The following is a 17,174-nucleotide window of genomic DNA, read 5'->3' on the forward strand; positions in this document are numbered from 1 at the left end:
TGGTACGTTCTCCAGACTGTGGGATATTGGCCGAGTATTGGAAGAAATATGGGAATATACTCAAAGCAGAAGAATGGTTGGACAATATACACAGAAGCACTAAAATCAAACTATACAGCCACACCTGTATTGTGGAGAAAGTGAGGTCTGCAGATGCTGGAGATCAGAGCTGAAAAGGTGTTGCTGGAAAAGCGCAGCAGGTCAGGCAGCATCCAGGGAACAGGAGAATCGACGTTTCGGGCATAAGCCCTTCTTCAGGAATTCCTGAAGAAGGACGTATGCCCGAAACATCGATTCTCCTGTTCCCTGGATGCTGCCTGACCTGCTGCGCTTTTCCAGCAACACATTTTCAGCTCACACCTGTATTGTAACCTGAAAAGACCTACAATCCTTTGAAACCAGGGTTGAAGAATTTGAGCTATAGGGAGAGGTCGAATAGGCTGGGGCTGTTTTCTCTGGAGTGTCGGAGGCTGAGGGGTGATCTTATAGAGATTTATAAAATCATGAGGGGCATGGATAGGGTAAATACAAGGTCTTTTCCCTGGGGTGGGGGAGTCCAGGACTACAGAGCATAAGTCTAGGGTGAGAGGGGAAAGATATAAAAGAGACCTAAGGAGCAACCTTTTCACACAGAGGGTGGTGCGTGTATGGAATGAGCTGCCAGAGGAAGTGGTGGAGGCTGGTACAATTGCAACATTTAAAAGGCATCTGGCTGGATATATGTGCAGCAAGGGTTTGGAGGGATATGGGCCGGTTGCTGGCAGGTGGGACTAGATTGGGTTGGGATATCTGGTCGGTAAGGCGAGTTGGACCAAAGGGTCTGTTTCCATGCTGTATATCTCTAGGACTCTTGTTTTGTTAAAAATAACATTAAGGAAAAGAGTAATCATGGAGATGAGCTTCAGGAAACTCAATGAGCAGCATAGAATGGTTACTATACAGTAGGAGTCTGTAGTATTGTGTCTGTGCCAACACTCTGCAGGTGCCTTAGAGTCACACAGCACAGAAACAGACCCCTCAGTCCAACCATGATCCCAAACTGAACTCGCCCCACCGACCTTCACTTGATCCATTTCCCTCCAAACCTTCCTTATCCATGGACTTATCCAAATGTCTTTTCAACATTGTATTTGCTCCACCACTTCCTCTGGAAGTTCATTCCACACACAAACCACACACTGCTAAAAAGTTGCCCCTCATGTCTTTTTTTTTAAAAAATAGTTCTCCTTTCACCTTAAAAATATACCCCTGGGTCTTGAAATCTCCCACCCTAGGGAAAAGACACCTGCCATTTACCCCATCTATACCCCTCATGATTTTATAAACCTCTATAAGGTCACCCCTTAATTTCCTATGTTCCAGTGAAAAAGTCCCAGCCTATCCAGCCTCTCCTTATAACTCAAACCTTCCAGTCCCAGCAACATCCTGGTAAATCTTTTCTGCACCTTCTCCAGTTTAATAATATCATTCCTGTAATAGGGTGATCAGAACGGGACACAGTATTCAAGAGCAGGCCTCACCAATGTCCTGTACAACTTCAACATTTAACTAGGACCACTTCCCTGTCCTTTCCTCCTCTGGTATTGCAAATTTCAGGTGTTTATCATATTCCCTTTTGAAATCCATAACTTAATCAGTCTTCAGTAACCTGTGAGGCAATACAACCCAGATCCTAACGACTTTCCAAACTCACCCCTGGCAACATTGTGAAGATCCCAAATGATTTTCTCTCACTAGCCCTCCCCGCAGTTGATAACAAATAAACAAGTCTTCGCTCTGTACTAATAAATTATGTTTTTAACTAAACTATGCATAATTAATTAGAATGTATTTACATTGATCTTCCATTCCTGGGAGGTTGGTTAGTTCAGTTAGAAGGCTGGTTTGTAATACAGAATGAGACTAACAGCATAGGTTCAATTCCCACATCTGGTTAAGGACAATCCTTCTCAACCTCTCCCCTTGCTGAAGGCATGGTAACCTTCAGGTTAAACCAGCAGCTGGCATCTTTCTCTAAGGAGAGAGTAGCCCTGTGGTCCTTGTAAGACTATGGCAACTTTACCTTTATATTCCTGGTCTAATTTAATCTATTGTTCTGCTCTTGCCAAACAATTGCTGAACCTCCAGAGGAGGTGGTGGATGTGGGTACCGTTACAACATTTGAAAGACATTTGGAAAAGTACATGAATAGGAAAGGTATGGAGGGATATGGGCCAAGTGCAGGCAGGTGGGACTAGTTTAGTTTGGGATTATGGTCGGCGTGGACTAGTTGGACCCTATAGGTTCCCATTTCTTTATGATCATTCAAATCACAAAATTCATTGAACCACTACTTTAAGAAAAAGCCAGCAGAGGGTCAGATTATGGCGGTCTCATGTTGATCAACAGAGTCCATTTGGTGTTTTTTTTTTCCGAGGTTTGACGATTAATCTTTTGACAATGCAGTAAATTTGGAATTCTTCCTCAGAGCAGAAAATGCACTCCTGAACTTTCCATGAAGAGAAATGGTGGGCTTTCCCCCATCCACCAGATAAGAGAAAGAAAAATACAGACTTTTTCTTCACGATGTCTCACTATCTCACATCTCTCTATAATCAATTAAGCACATTTTTTGAGGTGTCACCACAGTTCTAATGTGGAGAGACAGCTGACAAATAGCACACTAGTAGTTTCCACAACCAGCTATTGAAGCTTAGAAGGTATTCTCCAGAAGCCAGCTGAGTAGCACACTTAGAATAACCTTCCACAAGTATCAGGCAAGCGCCAGTTGGGAATTACAGTTCGGTTTGGGAGTGGTGGGGTAGCTCGGTGGCACACAAGTTAGCATTGCTGCCTCACAGTGCCAGGAACCTGGGTTCAAATCCAGCATTGGGTGACTGTGCGGAGCTTGCATATCCTCCCAGTGTCTGTGTGGGCTTTGTCATGGTGCTCCGGCTTCCTCCCACAGTCCAAAGATGTGTCAGTTAGATGGATTGACCAGGCTAAATTTCCCACAGTATCCAGTATCCAGGGATGCACAGGCTAGGTGATGTAGCCATGGGAAATGCAGGGTTACAGGGATAGGGTATGGGGTGGGTGGGATGCCCATTGGAAGGTCAGTGTAGACACGATGGGCCGAGTGGCGTGCTACCACACTGTAGGGGTTCTAATTTGATTGATAGCAACTGTTATTTCCACTGTAGTGGTAACTGAAAGGTAGAACAATGTTAATGCTAAAGGGACTACAATACAGGTAAATATGAATACAATTCGGAATTCCACCATGGACCTTCAACAGAAGAAATGGAATAGATCAAATCTGCAGTTATATTTATGCACTAATGAATTTTTCTTTCATTATCCATTTCTTTAGCTAATTTCGTGTTGTGCTTAAGCAATGTAGAAGTAAATCAGTTGGTGAAATATGCAGCATGTTTATGATGAACAGAGAACCTTGTTGTTTGTCTATTTTTTTAAAAAAAATCATGTTCTGCCATTACTGGATATCTATTGCCCCCGTGTGGTCAGAGGAAGATTCGTCTTCAACCTTTATTAAAACAGTAAACGAGAAAATGGCAGTCACTGAAACCGTTAGAAAATGGAGACGCCCGTGACGAGAATTAGATCGATGGAAAAGTCGATCCTGCACAAATGGCGGGCCGCATTGATCGAATTAACGTTCGGTTTTATCAAATTGCGCAGGCTGACAAAATTACAGTGTTGCAATGCTACTCACCCTTGCCATCTAAACAAGAACAATTCCGTAAAATTGAGTTCTATTGTCATTATGTATGACAGAATGAAAGGTCAATTGATGATGCAATCGAACTGTTCAAAAATGTAACTCCAATGTGGCATCTACGTTAACAGAAGCACCAACACAAATCAGGCTGCTGCTTCCACAAGGACAGAGTTTTGGACACATTAACTGAAGGAAAACGCTAATGCTTTCCCCCCCAGTGATACAGAGAGGAAGACTGGACCATTTTGAGCACCCCTTCATGGACTGGTCCAGAATCACACAACATATACCCTGGCACAACATGAACCCCAGCCTCAAAACTGAAAGACTACCACTCTCCACAATTCTCTGGTCAAATCTAACCTGCCAATTTGTGACCAATTAACATGGAACTGCATCAGCAATGACATGGGGTTCTTGTGGTGCAGTGGTAGAGTCCCTACCTGTGAGCCAGGAGACCCAGTTTCAAGTCCAACCAGCTTCAGAGGTGGGAACAGGTTGATTGAAAATATTAATACCCAATGTTATCACTAAGCATGAACTGCACATACAGCCACTGTAGTTTAGAAACAAACGTATTTTAATTTTTCCTCTATACATCACTTTCCTATCCTCTCCAGAGTCATCATGAAAAGTTAGTGACATTGCTATAATTTCTTTTTGATCTATGATTCAAACGTCAAGCAACTTTCCCCCAAACTCTTGGGTGCATCAATTTATGAAGTAAAATTTTAAGAAGATACTGTCAAGTACTTCATCTTACAAAATATTCTTTAACACTGACGAGTGCTGTAACACTGGTTCACTTGTTACAATTAGTTATAAATTCAAGTTGTTATATTTGCTACAACTTTCACAAATCCCAAATGCCTGCACAACTACTAACGAATCACTTCCAAAACTTTGTCACCAACACAACAGCACCAACCAAACACAGAGGATGCATCGCTGCCTATGCCAAGTCATGGACAAAACAAATTGCTACCAACCTAACAAAAACATTTGAACACTGATAGCCCCACTACAAATACCGCTTCCCAGCCACTCGTGCAATCTGAAGCAGACTGCAATACCATGTAAATCTGTTCAATCCAAAGTATATCAATCAATCTCTGTAAGAAATGTATCCAAGTCTATGGCATCCAAACTACCAACAAACTTCTTAACCACACTTGTAGTCTTGTAGTTCTTAACACCATTTCTTCAGTATCTGCCACCACCACCACCTGGCAGTGAACTGCAAATAACGTCTACGCACTGCAGAAAAATAATGTTTTGTCACGCTGCCTTCAGTATTGTTGTAAACCATCTTCAATCAAGATGGCACCAACACAGGGCGACTCTTTGCGAACTCTCAACAGCTGATCATTCCACACTTTTAAACCTCAATTCAAAGTCGATATCTCTCATATTTCAAATTGAGAGTTATCTTGCTTTTGTACACGTCCTGTACAGCTGTAACTTTGTACGCCCTACCTGTTGATTCACCCTCGGATCCGTGTGTCCTTGTATGTTATGATCGGCCTGTACTGCTCGCAAAAAACTTTTCACCATACTTAGGTACATGTGACAACAATAAATCAAATCAATCAGTATTCTCTGGTTCTCAACACAGAGTCATAGGTATGTACAGCCCAGAAACAGACCCTAAGGTCCAACTTGTCCATGTCTCCCAGATATCCTAACCTAACGTAGTCCCACTGGCAGCACTTGGCCCATATCTCTTTAAACCCTTCCTATTCATATACCCATCTAGATGCCTTATTAATGTTGTGACTCCACCACTTCCTCTGGCAGCTCATTCCATACACGTACCACCCTCTGCCTGAAAAAGTTGCCCCTTAGGTCGCTTTTAAATTTTTCCCCTCTCAGCCTAAGCCTACGTCCTCTAGCTTTGGACTCCCGCACCCCGGGGAAAAGACCTCATCTATTTACCCCATCCATGCCCCTCATGATTTTATAAACCTCTATAAGGTCACCCCTCAACCTCCAGCGCTCCAGGAAAACAACCTCAGCCTATTCAACTTCTCCCTATAGTTCAAACCCTCCAACCCCAGCACCATCCTTGTAAATCTTTTCTGAACCCTTTCAAGTTTCACAACATCTTTCTGATATGAGGAAGACCAGAACTATTCACAACACTGTATTCCACTAATGGGAAATGTTTTGACGGTCTATATCCCTTGTTACTTTGAGTACCATCTGTCTAATCTCTCAACTTTCACAAGGGAGAACACTCCCAGCTTCCCTAACTAATTCATTGGGGAATTTTAAGTTTAATATAGATTGGGAGAGACAGACAAGCACCTATCAGAAAAGTAGTGAATTTCTGGTGTGTATCCAGGATAGTTTCCTGCAGCAGTATGTCTGAAAATGACAAGGTGACAAGCAATATTGGATTTAGTCATGAGTAATCACCAGACTTAATTAGTAACCCAATTGTGTCACATTTATCAAATAGTGATCATAACATGATCAAGTTCAATGCAACGTTTGAGAGCGAAAAGCATGAACCAGCTATGAGAGTTTTAGATTTAGGTTAAGGCCAATTTTAAAGAGATAAAACAGTCTGTCCACAGTAAGCTGGGAAAATCTGCCAATGGGTAAATAACTGCAGAACGGTGGAGCATATTTAAAGAAATATCTGACACAATTAAAAAGAAAGCATATAGCCCTGAGCAGGAAAAGCTCCACTTTACAGAGAGAGAAAAAAAAGATAAAGTCATAATGTGGAGATGCTGGTGTTGGATTGGGGTGGACAAAGTTAAAATTCTCTACACCAGGTTATGGTCCAACAGGTTTATTTGGAAGCACTAGATTTCGGAGCGCTGTTCCTTCATCAAGAGGTAGGAACAGCGCTCCGAAAGCTAGTGCTTCCAAATAAACCTGTTAGACTATAACCTGACATTGTGTGATTTTTAACTTTAAAGACAGGATAAAACTGAAAGGACTTACAAAAGTGCTAAAACAGCACAGATCCTGACAAAGAGAAACGATACAAACACCAGCAAAAGCAGCTTATCAGAGCTACTAAAGGGGATTATGAAAGGAGACTTGCCAGGGATATCAAAATCAATGAGAAGAAATGTTATAGTCCCATGAAGGAGAAGCAGGTATCAGGAGTAATGTTGACCCACTAAAGACTGGAAGTGAGGATACTGTCAATGACAAACAAGTTACATAATTATTTGGCCTGAGTATTTACAGTGGAAAAGTAGGATAGCTTCTTCGAAGTTCTGAGGAAATTAATAGTGGATGGAGAACAGGGATGAATAAAATTAAGCCAAAATATCAGCAATGAGGAAATTGATGGAATTAAAGAATGACAAATCCCTGGGACCTAATGGTTTTCATCCAAGGATGTTAAAGGAACTAAGGGGACATAACGTAGATACCCTAACTATAACTTTTCAGAATTTTCTACATTCATGAGTCACCCCTCTGGATTGGAAAACTTGTACGTCACTCTGCTTTTTAAGAAATCTAAAAGAGGAAAACAGGGAATCACAGACCAATTAGTCTAACAGCTGTGTTGAGGAAACTGTTGGAGTGTATAAGCAATGATTGAGTAATTGAGGATCTCAAAAAAATTCAGTTAATCAGGGAAGGCCAGCCTGGATTCATGCCTGACAAACTTCGTTGATTTTTTTGAAGAGGAGACTAAGGTAAGGGACAGGGGAATATCTATGACTTCCACAAGACATTTGACCAAGTCTCATATAAGAGACTGTTAACTAAGGTGGAAGCCCACAGATCTGAGGGCAAGTTACTGACATGGCTGGGAAATGGCAGGCGACAGATAATGGCTATTATCTCAAATTGGCAAGATGTGACCATGTTGTCCCACAAGTGTTAGTGCCTTAATTAGTCTACTTTCTAGACAGTATGAAGTTAAGCACAGGGGTTCAGGTGCAGAAATTTTTAACGTCACAAATAGGTGCAGAAAATAATCAAAAGCCGATGAAATGTTGCCTACACATCTAGAGGACTGGAGTATTAGGATGCAGATATTATGCTGCAGTTGTTTAAAACCCTGATTAAACCCCACATGGAGTAGTATGGTCTATTCTGGAAATCTCACCTGAGGAAGGTTACAGTAGTCTTGAAGCAAGTACAATATTGGTTTACAAGAATGAAAGCTGGGGTTAAGTTATAAGGACAGACTATACAAATTAGGCCTGATTTCTCTAGAATTTAGAAGGCTAAGGGGTGATCTAATTGAACTCTTCAAGGTATTAACAGGGCAAGACAAGGTAGACAAAGATAAACTATTTCCACTGGTTAGGGATTCTAGAACTAGGGGGCATAGTCTGACAATGAAGGTCAGATCATTCAGGAGAGATGTTAGGAAGCTCTTCTACACACAAACAGAACTGGTTGCTGGGTTAGTTGTTAATTTTAAACCTCAGATTTCTTTTTTGTTAAGTGAAAGGTATTAAGGGATATTGGCCAAAGGCAAGTACTTGAAGTTAGGCCGCAGACCTGGCATGATCTCACTGAATGGCAGGTCACACTCAAGGGGCTGAATGGCCTACTCTAATGAAGAATCAACTTGACTCGAAACGTTAGCTTGCTCTGTCCATAGATGCTGCCTGACCCACTGTGACTCAACATGGAGTTCTCCAATTTCAAATAATCTCCCTACCCATCCCCCAACTCCCTTCCCAGCCCCTTCCCACCCCTTTCATTTCTCTGATCGACCCTTCCTTCCAGCTACCAACCGGATTCATTCCTCCCATCAACCAACCAAGTCATACCTTCTACCTGTGTTCACCAATCCCTACTTCACCGCCCCACCTAAAACCCTCCCACACCACCGCCCCCTTATCTGCAGCTCCCCTTACACCCAACCCTAGTCCTGAAGGGTTACACCAGAAATGTTGACATTGCTACCTCCTGATGCTGCCTGGCTTGCTGTGTTCTTCCAGTATCCATGATACCAATTTCCCTTTTATTTTATTTGCTTAAACTTTACTGGCAAGGCCATCACGTGACACTTTAACAGCCATTTATTTCGAAGTCCATGTACACATTTCCACCATTTTAACTTCACTAACCCACAGCGACATCAGCAGAAAGTTCAATCAGGCTAACAACTGTCTTCTCTCATATTTATCATTCCATCATTGATGGCAATGTATTGGGCCCGAGAATATTATCTCTAACCTTTTTACTGTTCATTTTCTTAAAGTACTCTTTAAAATTGATCTCCTGGACTAAATTTGCAGTCACTGTCCTAAAATTCCCTTAGCGGGCTTGGGTGTCAAACATTGGCAATGCTCCTGTAAAATGCCTTGGAGTTTTTTATTCCATTAAACGCATTATTTAAGGTCACTCCTTGTGGTTCCCAAGCAGTAGCTCTAATATTATAAAGTACAAATCAGCATCTATAAAGTCATCCTCCTTCGTCCATTTGGAACTTCCAAACCTTTCTCAGATTCCACTGGTTGAGCCACTCGTTCCAAGAATACTTTTCACCTGATGGCTTCGAGCTGAATGTAACAACGGCAAGGCCATGCCTTGCTTTCCTCCTGGCAGATGAACGACTGAATGAACGTGAACAAAGTGATTTAGGGAAGCAAGACAAGGCTATTGTCGCAGAGGACAAAACCAGAAGCTGGGTCGGAAGTAACAAATGTCAGAAAGGTTCAGTGAACAGAGGAACACCGTCTTATAAAGACTGTAGGGAAAGGCTCTGGCAAATACACATATTGGCTAAGGTGCAATGTGAAGATAAAATTCATTGACAAGCAGAATGAGGTAAAGATGTGGAAGGCCAGAAAAGTAGTAGTAGTTCTGAAAGTGAGTCTGGAAGCGAGTTCTGATCTGAGGGTAAACAATCACAAACTCGCAAAAGAAATTCTGATGTTCAGAAGGGGAGATGTCGCAGTTGTAGCCCAGCATGGGATAGGAGGGTGGGTAGAGGTCAGTGTTTGACAAAAACAAGGAATGTGAAACAGGCTAGGGCTAGGACAAAAATAGAAGCAGGTATTATCAAGACATATGATTGGCTACAAACAAATTAGAAGATAAATTGTTAAAGGATGCCGAACAAGAAGAGATGGAGGGCAGAAAAGGTTTTGGTGAACACACAAGATACCAGATACAGGACAGACAGCCTTATCATTTAGTAGGACACACAGAGAAAAAGTACTCCTTGATGGGATGTGTAAGGTTACATTCTAGCTTGAACCTTGAAGAGAACCTCGTGGTTTAAAACGTTAGTGTAGATTCTCCGAATGCAGCAAAAGATCTTGAAGATTTTTTTGAGCTCTTTTTAACAACTACTCCTGCAAATGTAAGTTAATCAATGTAAAAATCAATAATTTTGCAGTGTGAATAATATCCAAGGGAAGTACTTCTAAGAAGGGAGCCTATAGAAATCAAACAAATACTTTGAAGAGTTGAATGACAGTGCAAGAGTATGAGATTTTTCATTTGAGTCGTCTTGCTGAAAGTAACTGTATTCAGCTAAAGCAATATTCTATTGGTACCACAGACAGAATGGGCAAACATCTTTAATGATTCATAGCAATGATTTTCAGAGGGAGGTTCCATGCACAATTATGTGTAAAAACTAAATGCAAGCTGACTGGTTAGACCTTGTGGACCTTTAGACATTCAGGGTGAGACGTTCAACAGAATAAGTAAAGCGTGACCTTGAATCAACATCCTGACTTGGAAATTGTTAATCACATCCTGAAAAAGCCAGGCCAGCCGTCCCCGCAAGACGATTGTACATCAAAATAGAAACAAACTGGTGAAGAAGCCTGACTGAACAGACTAGGCCCAATGCTGGTTCAGAAACACTGGAGCTGAGTGCTAATATGGAAAATGCTCCAGTTAGGGAAGTTGAGAGAACAAATAAAAGATGAAAGAAATTGCAAAAGCATCTACACTGTAGCCTCAAGTGACCCAGGTGATGTGAAGCGAAGAACATATGAATTAGGCCATTTTGCCCTGTGAGCTCGCTCCTTCATTCAATAAAATGATAGTTGATGTGATTAGTCCACATTTCTGCCTTCCACCAATAATCTTTCACCCTCATTTATGTACCTATCCTACCTTAAATATATTCAAAGTCCGTGCTTCCACCTCCTTTGGAGGAAGGGTTTTCCAAAAATTGTTAAACATCTGAGAGAAAGTATTTCTCATCTTTGTCTAAAGCCAGCCAGCCCTCGTTTTAAACCAGTGACCGGAGTTTCTGGATCCTACCACAAGAGGGAACACTCTTTCCACATTCACCTTCTCATGACATCACAAACACTTCTAGGACATCGGTGAGGCCACTTTTGAAATATCTTGTGTAATTCTGGTGTCCTTCCTATCGGAAGGATGCTGTGAAACTTGAAAAGGGTTCAGAAAATATTTACAAGGATGTTGCCAGGGTTGGAGGATTTGAGCTACAAGGAGAGACTGAACAGGCTGGGGCTGTTTTCCCTGGAGCATCGGAGGCTGAGGGGTGACCTTATCGAGGGTTTACAAAATCTTGAGGGGCATGGATAGGGTAAATAGGCAAAGTGTTTTCCCTGGGGTCAGGGAGTCCAGAACTAGAGGGCATAGGTTTAAGGTGAGAGGGGAAAGATATAAAAAGGGACATAAGGGATAACCTTTTCATGCAGAAGTGAGCTGCCAAACAATGTGGAGGAGGCTGGCACAATTACACCATTTAAAATTAATCTGGATGGGTTATATGAATAGGAAGGATTTAGAGGGATAAGGGTCAAGTGCTGGCAAATGGGACTAGATTAGGATAGCATCCGGTTGGCATGAATGAGTTGAACTGAAGGGTTTGTTTCCATACTGTATATCTCTATGACTTATGTGCCAGTACCACTTCCTTGGTGTTAGTAATCCTCTACAATTCCTCCTCTCTTCCCCTTGCTGATTTATAGTTTTTTCTGGGGTGTTGTTTGTATCTTGCATAGCAAAGACCAATTCAAAATATCTGGTCGTTCGAACTGTCACACTCCATTTTAAATTCCCAAGACTCATCTTCAATAGGACCAATGCTTTTTTTAAAAACTCTTATTTGTAAATATCTCTAGAAACCCTTACTGCCTTTGTATTTCTGGCTAGTTTTTTTAAATTTGAAATGAAGAGGGGATTGTGTTGATATAGCAAGTAATTAAGGAGTTTAGTCTTAATCGATAATACAGGATTGTACAGGATAGTCTCCCTACCTCTGAGCCAAAAGGCTTGTGTACAAATCCAACCTGCTCCAGAGATCTGTCAGAACATCTCTGAACAGATTGATTAGAAAATATGCAAAGGGAGTACATGTGGGGCTGGTGTGCGTAATTTAGATCTTTCTCATTAACTGGCTTGTATCTGAATTGATATTCAGTCCAATCCAAATGGCCTTGAGCACAAAAGATATATCCAAAGCTGTGCAGGTTAGGCGAATTGGCCAAGCTAAATTGCCCATAGTGTTCAGGGATGTGTAGGTAGGTGAATTAGTCAGGGTAAAGATAGGATAATAGGGTAGGGGAATGGGTCTGTGTGGGTTGCGGTCATTGTGGACTTGTTGGGCTGAAAGTCCTGTTGTTTCCACACTGTAGGGATTCTAAGACATATTTAATAAAATATTCAAAAGGTATATCACAGGAACATTTTCAAACAAAATCTGACACAGATCCACAAAGAGAGATATTCTGACAGGAGTTTGGCCAATGTGTACATTTTAAGGATTAGATATAGAGGAGCAGATAGGTTTGTGGAGGGATTTCCTGATCTATAGGCTTAGATGGCTAAAGACAGTTGTCAAATATGAAGAGATGCAAGACACCAAAGGGACACAGATAACTTGGTGCATCATAAAACTAGAGGTCATTACAAAGGCAAAAAGAAAGCCACAGAAGAATTTGAAAACAAGATGGGGTTTTGTTTTAATAACTTAAAAGTTCCTTTATTGTACATAATGGGAAATTAATTAAACCATATAAATGTCACAACTTATTACCTGATCAAGTGTAATGAACTGAACACCAAACAACATAAATAAAAATCAGAAGTTGCTTTAAGTAAACACTACCACCATTAAAACATCCGTGGAGCCTGGTGAGTGTTCACACTCAAAGCCCTCTTTGGGCCATGCAAACTATCAAAAGGTCAGGAGGGGGTGCGGGGTGCAGGTGTAGTGAGAACGGGAAGGGGTTAAATCAGAATGGAGTTGGAGGGGGAAGTACAGCACTCCATCCCCCACAGTGCCCACCTCTCTCTAAAAGCCTTAAGGCTTAATAGACAATCAATTTTTCAATGTATAATTTCAGTTACACCACACTGTAAATTTTTGCTATAAATTCTGGTGTTACGATCGAGCCCTCCACAATCACCTGATGAAGGAGTGTCGCTCTGAAAGCTAGTGTGCTTCCAATTAAACCTGTTGGACTATAACCTGGTGTTGTGTGATTTTTAACTTTGTACACCTCTAAAAGATACCATATGCTTCTTCTCCAAGAACACTTGGCCTAAAGCAATTTTAGCCTTTAAAACAATGAAGCTAATTTATTAGATAACAGTTGAAACAAACAATTTAATAGTAAAGCAATGTGAACAGATTGTAACCACTAATCCTTGACAAAGGGACAGATGTATGTCAAAGGAACGAAGAGATACAAGATGAGCAATATAATAGAAACTATCATTGCAATTTGTGCCCTAGTGCACCACAACCAATATCAGGATCAAAGGACTGAATCATTCTTTTCAGCCTGAATCTGAGTTATGTCTAGTTGAGGGTTTGGTGATGTAGGGGTTAAGTAAGTTCTCTCACCCTGTCTCATTAAACTCCTCACATTGATGGTCTACTCTGCCCCAAAGGCATTTCTCACAACCGATTTCTACCCCACCTTACCGCGCACCCTTTCTGTAACAACTCGACACTCAGTGGACATTCACCAATAGCCATGAACCTGCTGCAGTCTTTAAAACACCACAGTGCAGCCAGGCAGGCACCGGCAAGGTGAAAGCTGTGTCCATAGGGTTTTGGAGAGAGAGGGGAGATGGTGTCATGGTTCAGTAACACCCGGAGGTCCTGGTGAATGAGGTGATGGAGAAAAGGACCATGTACCTAAGGAGGACCACCAGAGAGGCTGAGCTACCAGACCATGCCAGCCTGGTCTCGGTTCGCCACCCAGGTGAGTGCAACCTCAAAGGGTGCAAAGGAATGGCCAGCAGTGCTGCATTAATTGCCAATGAACCACTCCGCTCCGACAGGTAAGTGGCACATTCTCTTATTGCCACCTCAGACACACTCTCCCTGCCACGGCACCCAACTCTGACAAGGCTCATACTATCCCACTCTCAGTATTGTCCGCATCGTCTTCCCTCACCTACCCCTACCTCACCAACCCCCACCCCATCAGCCTCAAACACTGTTAGCCCCACATGCTCTCTATGGTGCCTCCCCAGTGTTTTGGGTGATCTCACCGCCTCTCCCCACATGCTCTCTGTGCTGCCTCCCCAGCATTCCGGATGATCTCACCTCCTCTCCCAAACAGTAATTGCTGTGCTCCCCACTGTCGTCTCAATCATTCCCATTTTTTTTCTGCCTCATTGCAGGAGCAGGCTGTCCATAGCAGACGGGAGAGAGAGGCCAGACAGATGAAGGTGAGCCTGGCATCAGGCTCCATACCCACTCCAACAGAATCCTGGCCCCTCACAGGAGATGATTGAGACCACTCTTGCAAAGACACAGAAACATCCATACCTGCCAAATGAGTCAGTTAGTACCACCCTGCATATCACTGCCACTCTCCCATTAACCCTGCTGTCACTTCAATAATTGGACATTGATTCCAACCACTGACTGCATGGACCTCTCCCTCTGTCCCCTCTGTTTTGTCTTGAATGTTCCAATAGACTATAGATATAGAAGCACTGGGCCATTTGCTCCACCATTCGATCGTGGCTGATATGTTTCTCAACCCCATTCTCCTGCCTTCTCTCCATAACCCTTGATCCTTGACTGATCAAGAACCTATCTATCTATCTCTGTTGCTGACTCTAACTTTCATGCATCAGATTCTGAGTACCCCGTATCAATGCTTGACGTGTTGTCACACCATCCAGCAGTAGTTCATGGTCAAACCAGAGGCCTCTCGGATAGAGGTTTGTGCACAGAGCCACCAACATCAGCTACAATCAGGAGATACACTTGGCCTTGTGTGCTGCAGGCACTTTTGGCTCTCATACAGTCAGAGTGCTGTACAGCACAGAAACAGACCCTTTGGTCCAATCCATCCATGCCAACCAGATATCCTAGATTAATCTAGTCACATTTGCTAACACTTGGCCCATATCTTCTAAACCCTTCTTATGCATACACCCATCCAGATGCCTTTTAAATGCTGTAATTGTATCAGTCTCCACCACTTCCTCTGGCAGCTCATTCCATACACGCACCACCCTGTGTGTGAAAAAGTTGTCCCTTCAGGCCCTCTTAAGTCTTTTCCCTCTCACCATAAACCTATGCCCTCCACTTCTGGACACCTCCACCACATGGAAAAGACCTTGTCCATTTACCCTATCCATACCCCTCACGATTTTATAAAATTCAAGGTCACCCCTCAGTTTCCGATGCTCCAGGGAAAACATCCCCAGCCTATTCAACATCCCCATAAAGCACAAATCCTCCAACCCTGGCAACATCCTTGTAAATCTTTTCTGAACCCTTTCAAGTTTCACAACATCCTTCCTATAAGAGAGAGATGAGAACTGCACACAATATTCCATCTCTAATGTTTGGATCCCTCTGTGCTGCCAAAGTTGTCCAATCATGTCTGCACCAGGGAGGTGCCATCTTCAGACAGAGTGGCCAACGAGTATGCATCCCACAGGCCTTTACTCTAAACCTTTCAGAAGCATGTGACCTATGTTGTTCCACTTGGAAAGCCCTCTGAATGATGTGTGCTATAACAGCCCTTTCCTGACAAGTTGAGTCGGTTACTCCATTCATTCCCCAACGGTGGTCACCACCATTTTCTTTCCCTCATACACCTCCCAAGTTCCAGCACGATGGGAGGTGACAGTTAGCGCTCCCCTCTCAGTGGTTCCTAGCCTTGTCCTGACTACGTACAGGAGCCCCAAAACATCCACATCCTCTTTATGGTAGTCCATGCTGTCAACCCCAAAGGATTCACATTTCCCCTAAAGCCCACACCCAACCCTTCAATATTCACCAACAGCTCTCCACCCTTCCCATTGGGACCCGGGCATGTGAGGTGACCATACCTAGTGCTGTAATTTACAGACCCACTCTCTCCTGTCCCATCGCGAAGTCACGATGCCACGGATGGCAACCCCCCCCACCCTCTCTCTCCCCTACCACTGTCACCCTTAAAACATTTCCTTCACTTCATGTTTTGCACAGTGCCCTACATCACAAATGTTTTTCTGATTACTGTTTCCTCTACAACCTGATATTATTGAATTTGGAGGTATTTTAAGGGATGATGATGAAGATGCTGAGTTTTATAAAATCTAAATTTAAAAAAAAAAATCCAGAAGGGAAGCAAATAGCTCATACACCAATGATGAAGATGCCATAGGGTGGTATGGTGGCTCAGTGGTTAGCACTGCTACCTCCCAGTCCCAGAGTCCTGAGTTCAATCCCAGCCTTGGACAACTGTGCAAACTCCACACCAACATTCTGCGGGTATCCTCCAGGTGTTCCAAGCTTCCTCCCTCAGGCCAAAGATGTGCAGGTTAGGTGGATTAGCCATGGGAAATACAGGAATATGAGAGTGGGTCTGAGTAGGATGCTCTTCAGAGGGTTGGTGTGGATTTGATGGGCCAAATGGCCTTCGCCCCCCAAAGTAGGGATTCTAGAATCTACTATCATATGTCTGGTGTCTTTTGTTCATATTCATTTAACATGACAAGAGAAGCTTGCTTTCAGGCAGTCCCCAGAGATTCACAAGCTGATTTGTATACAAGTCGGAGCACAATGCAGGACTGTGTAAAGTGGCCTTTTATAAGTACAGCAAACATTTATATATATTGGATCTTTAAAATTACACCCGTGTACAAGATCGCATTCGTAAGTACAAGCATTCACAAGTCAGACATTCATTAATCCAGGACCCCCGTATACAATTCATGTTACAGTTATAAAGGGCATTCTATCGGAATACAGGGCTTTTAAAAACAAAATCGATCATTTGTATCCTTGTAAGGTCACCGGAGGACAAATAATGAAGGTCACACAATGCAGAGTGCATGTTACAATGTAGCTTTTGTACATTTGCTGTTTCCTGTCATTGAAGTGACTGAAGCAATAAATAATGCTCTTGGCGTTCTGTTTTTATTGAAGTTGAATTTCGATCTTCATTGTCACATCATTTTATACCTGTATTATGAAAGTACTTATCTACATGAGACCAAGGGTTGGTACATAACGGAAAATTAAATCTCAATTTCTCAAATTAGGTGAGGATCAATCAAAGTGATG

General features: G+C 42.5%; 1 protein-coding gene across 2 annotated transcripts in view; it reads right to left on the bottom strand.

The window, feature by feature from the left end:
• mtap (methylthioadenosine phosphorylase) overlaps window positions 1–17,174 on the bottom strand; it is a 204,727-nt gene that overhangs the window by 171,123 nt on the left and 16,430 nt on the right. The window contains exon 1 of one of the 2 annotated variants that reach the window (XM_043718941.2): window positions 10,787–10,872. The exons of the other annotated variant lie outside the window; for it this stretch is intronic. Coding sequence (XP_043574876.2) covers window positions 10,787–10,855 — 69 coding nt within the window. The 5' untranslated portion in view covers window positions 10,856–10,872. Of the gene's footprint in view, window positions 1–10,786; window positions 10,873–17,174 lie in introns of those variants that run through there. 2 annotated transcript variants of the gene reach the window in all.

This window comes from Chiloscyllium plagiosum, unplaced genomic scaffold, assembly GCF_037043375.1.
Source record: "Chiloscyllium plagiosum isolate Xiang-an unplaced genomic scaffold, Cpla_swu_hap1 HiC_scaffold_2, whole genome shotgun sequence".
Lineage (NCBI taxonomy): Eukaryota > Metazoa > Chordata > Chondrichthyes > Orectolobiformes > Hemiscylliidae > Chiloscyllium > Chiloscyllium plagiosum.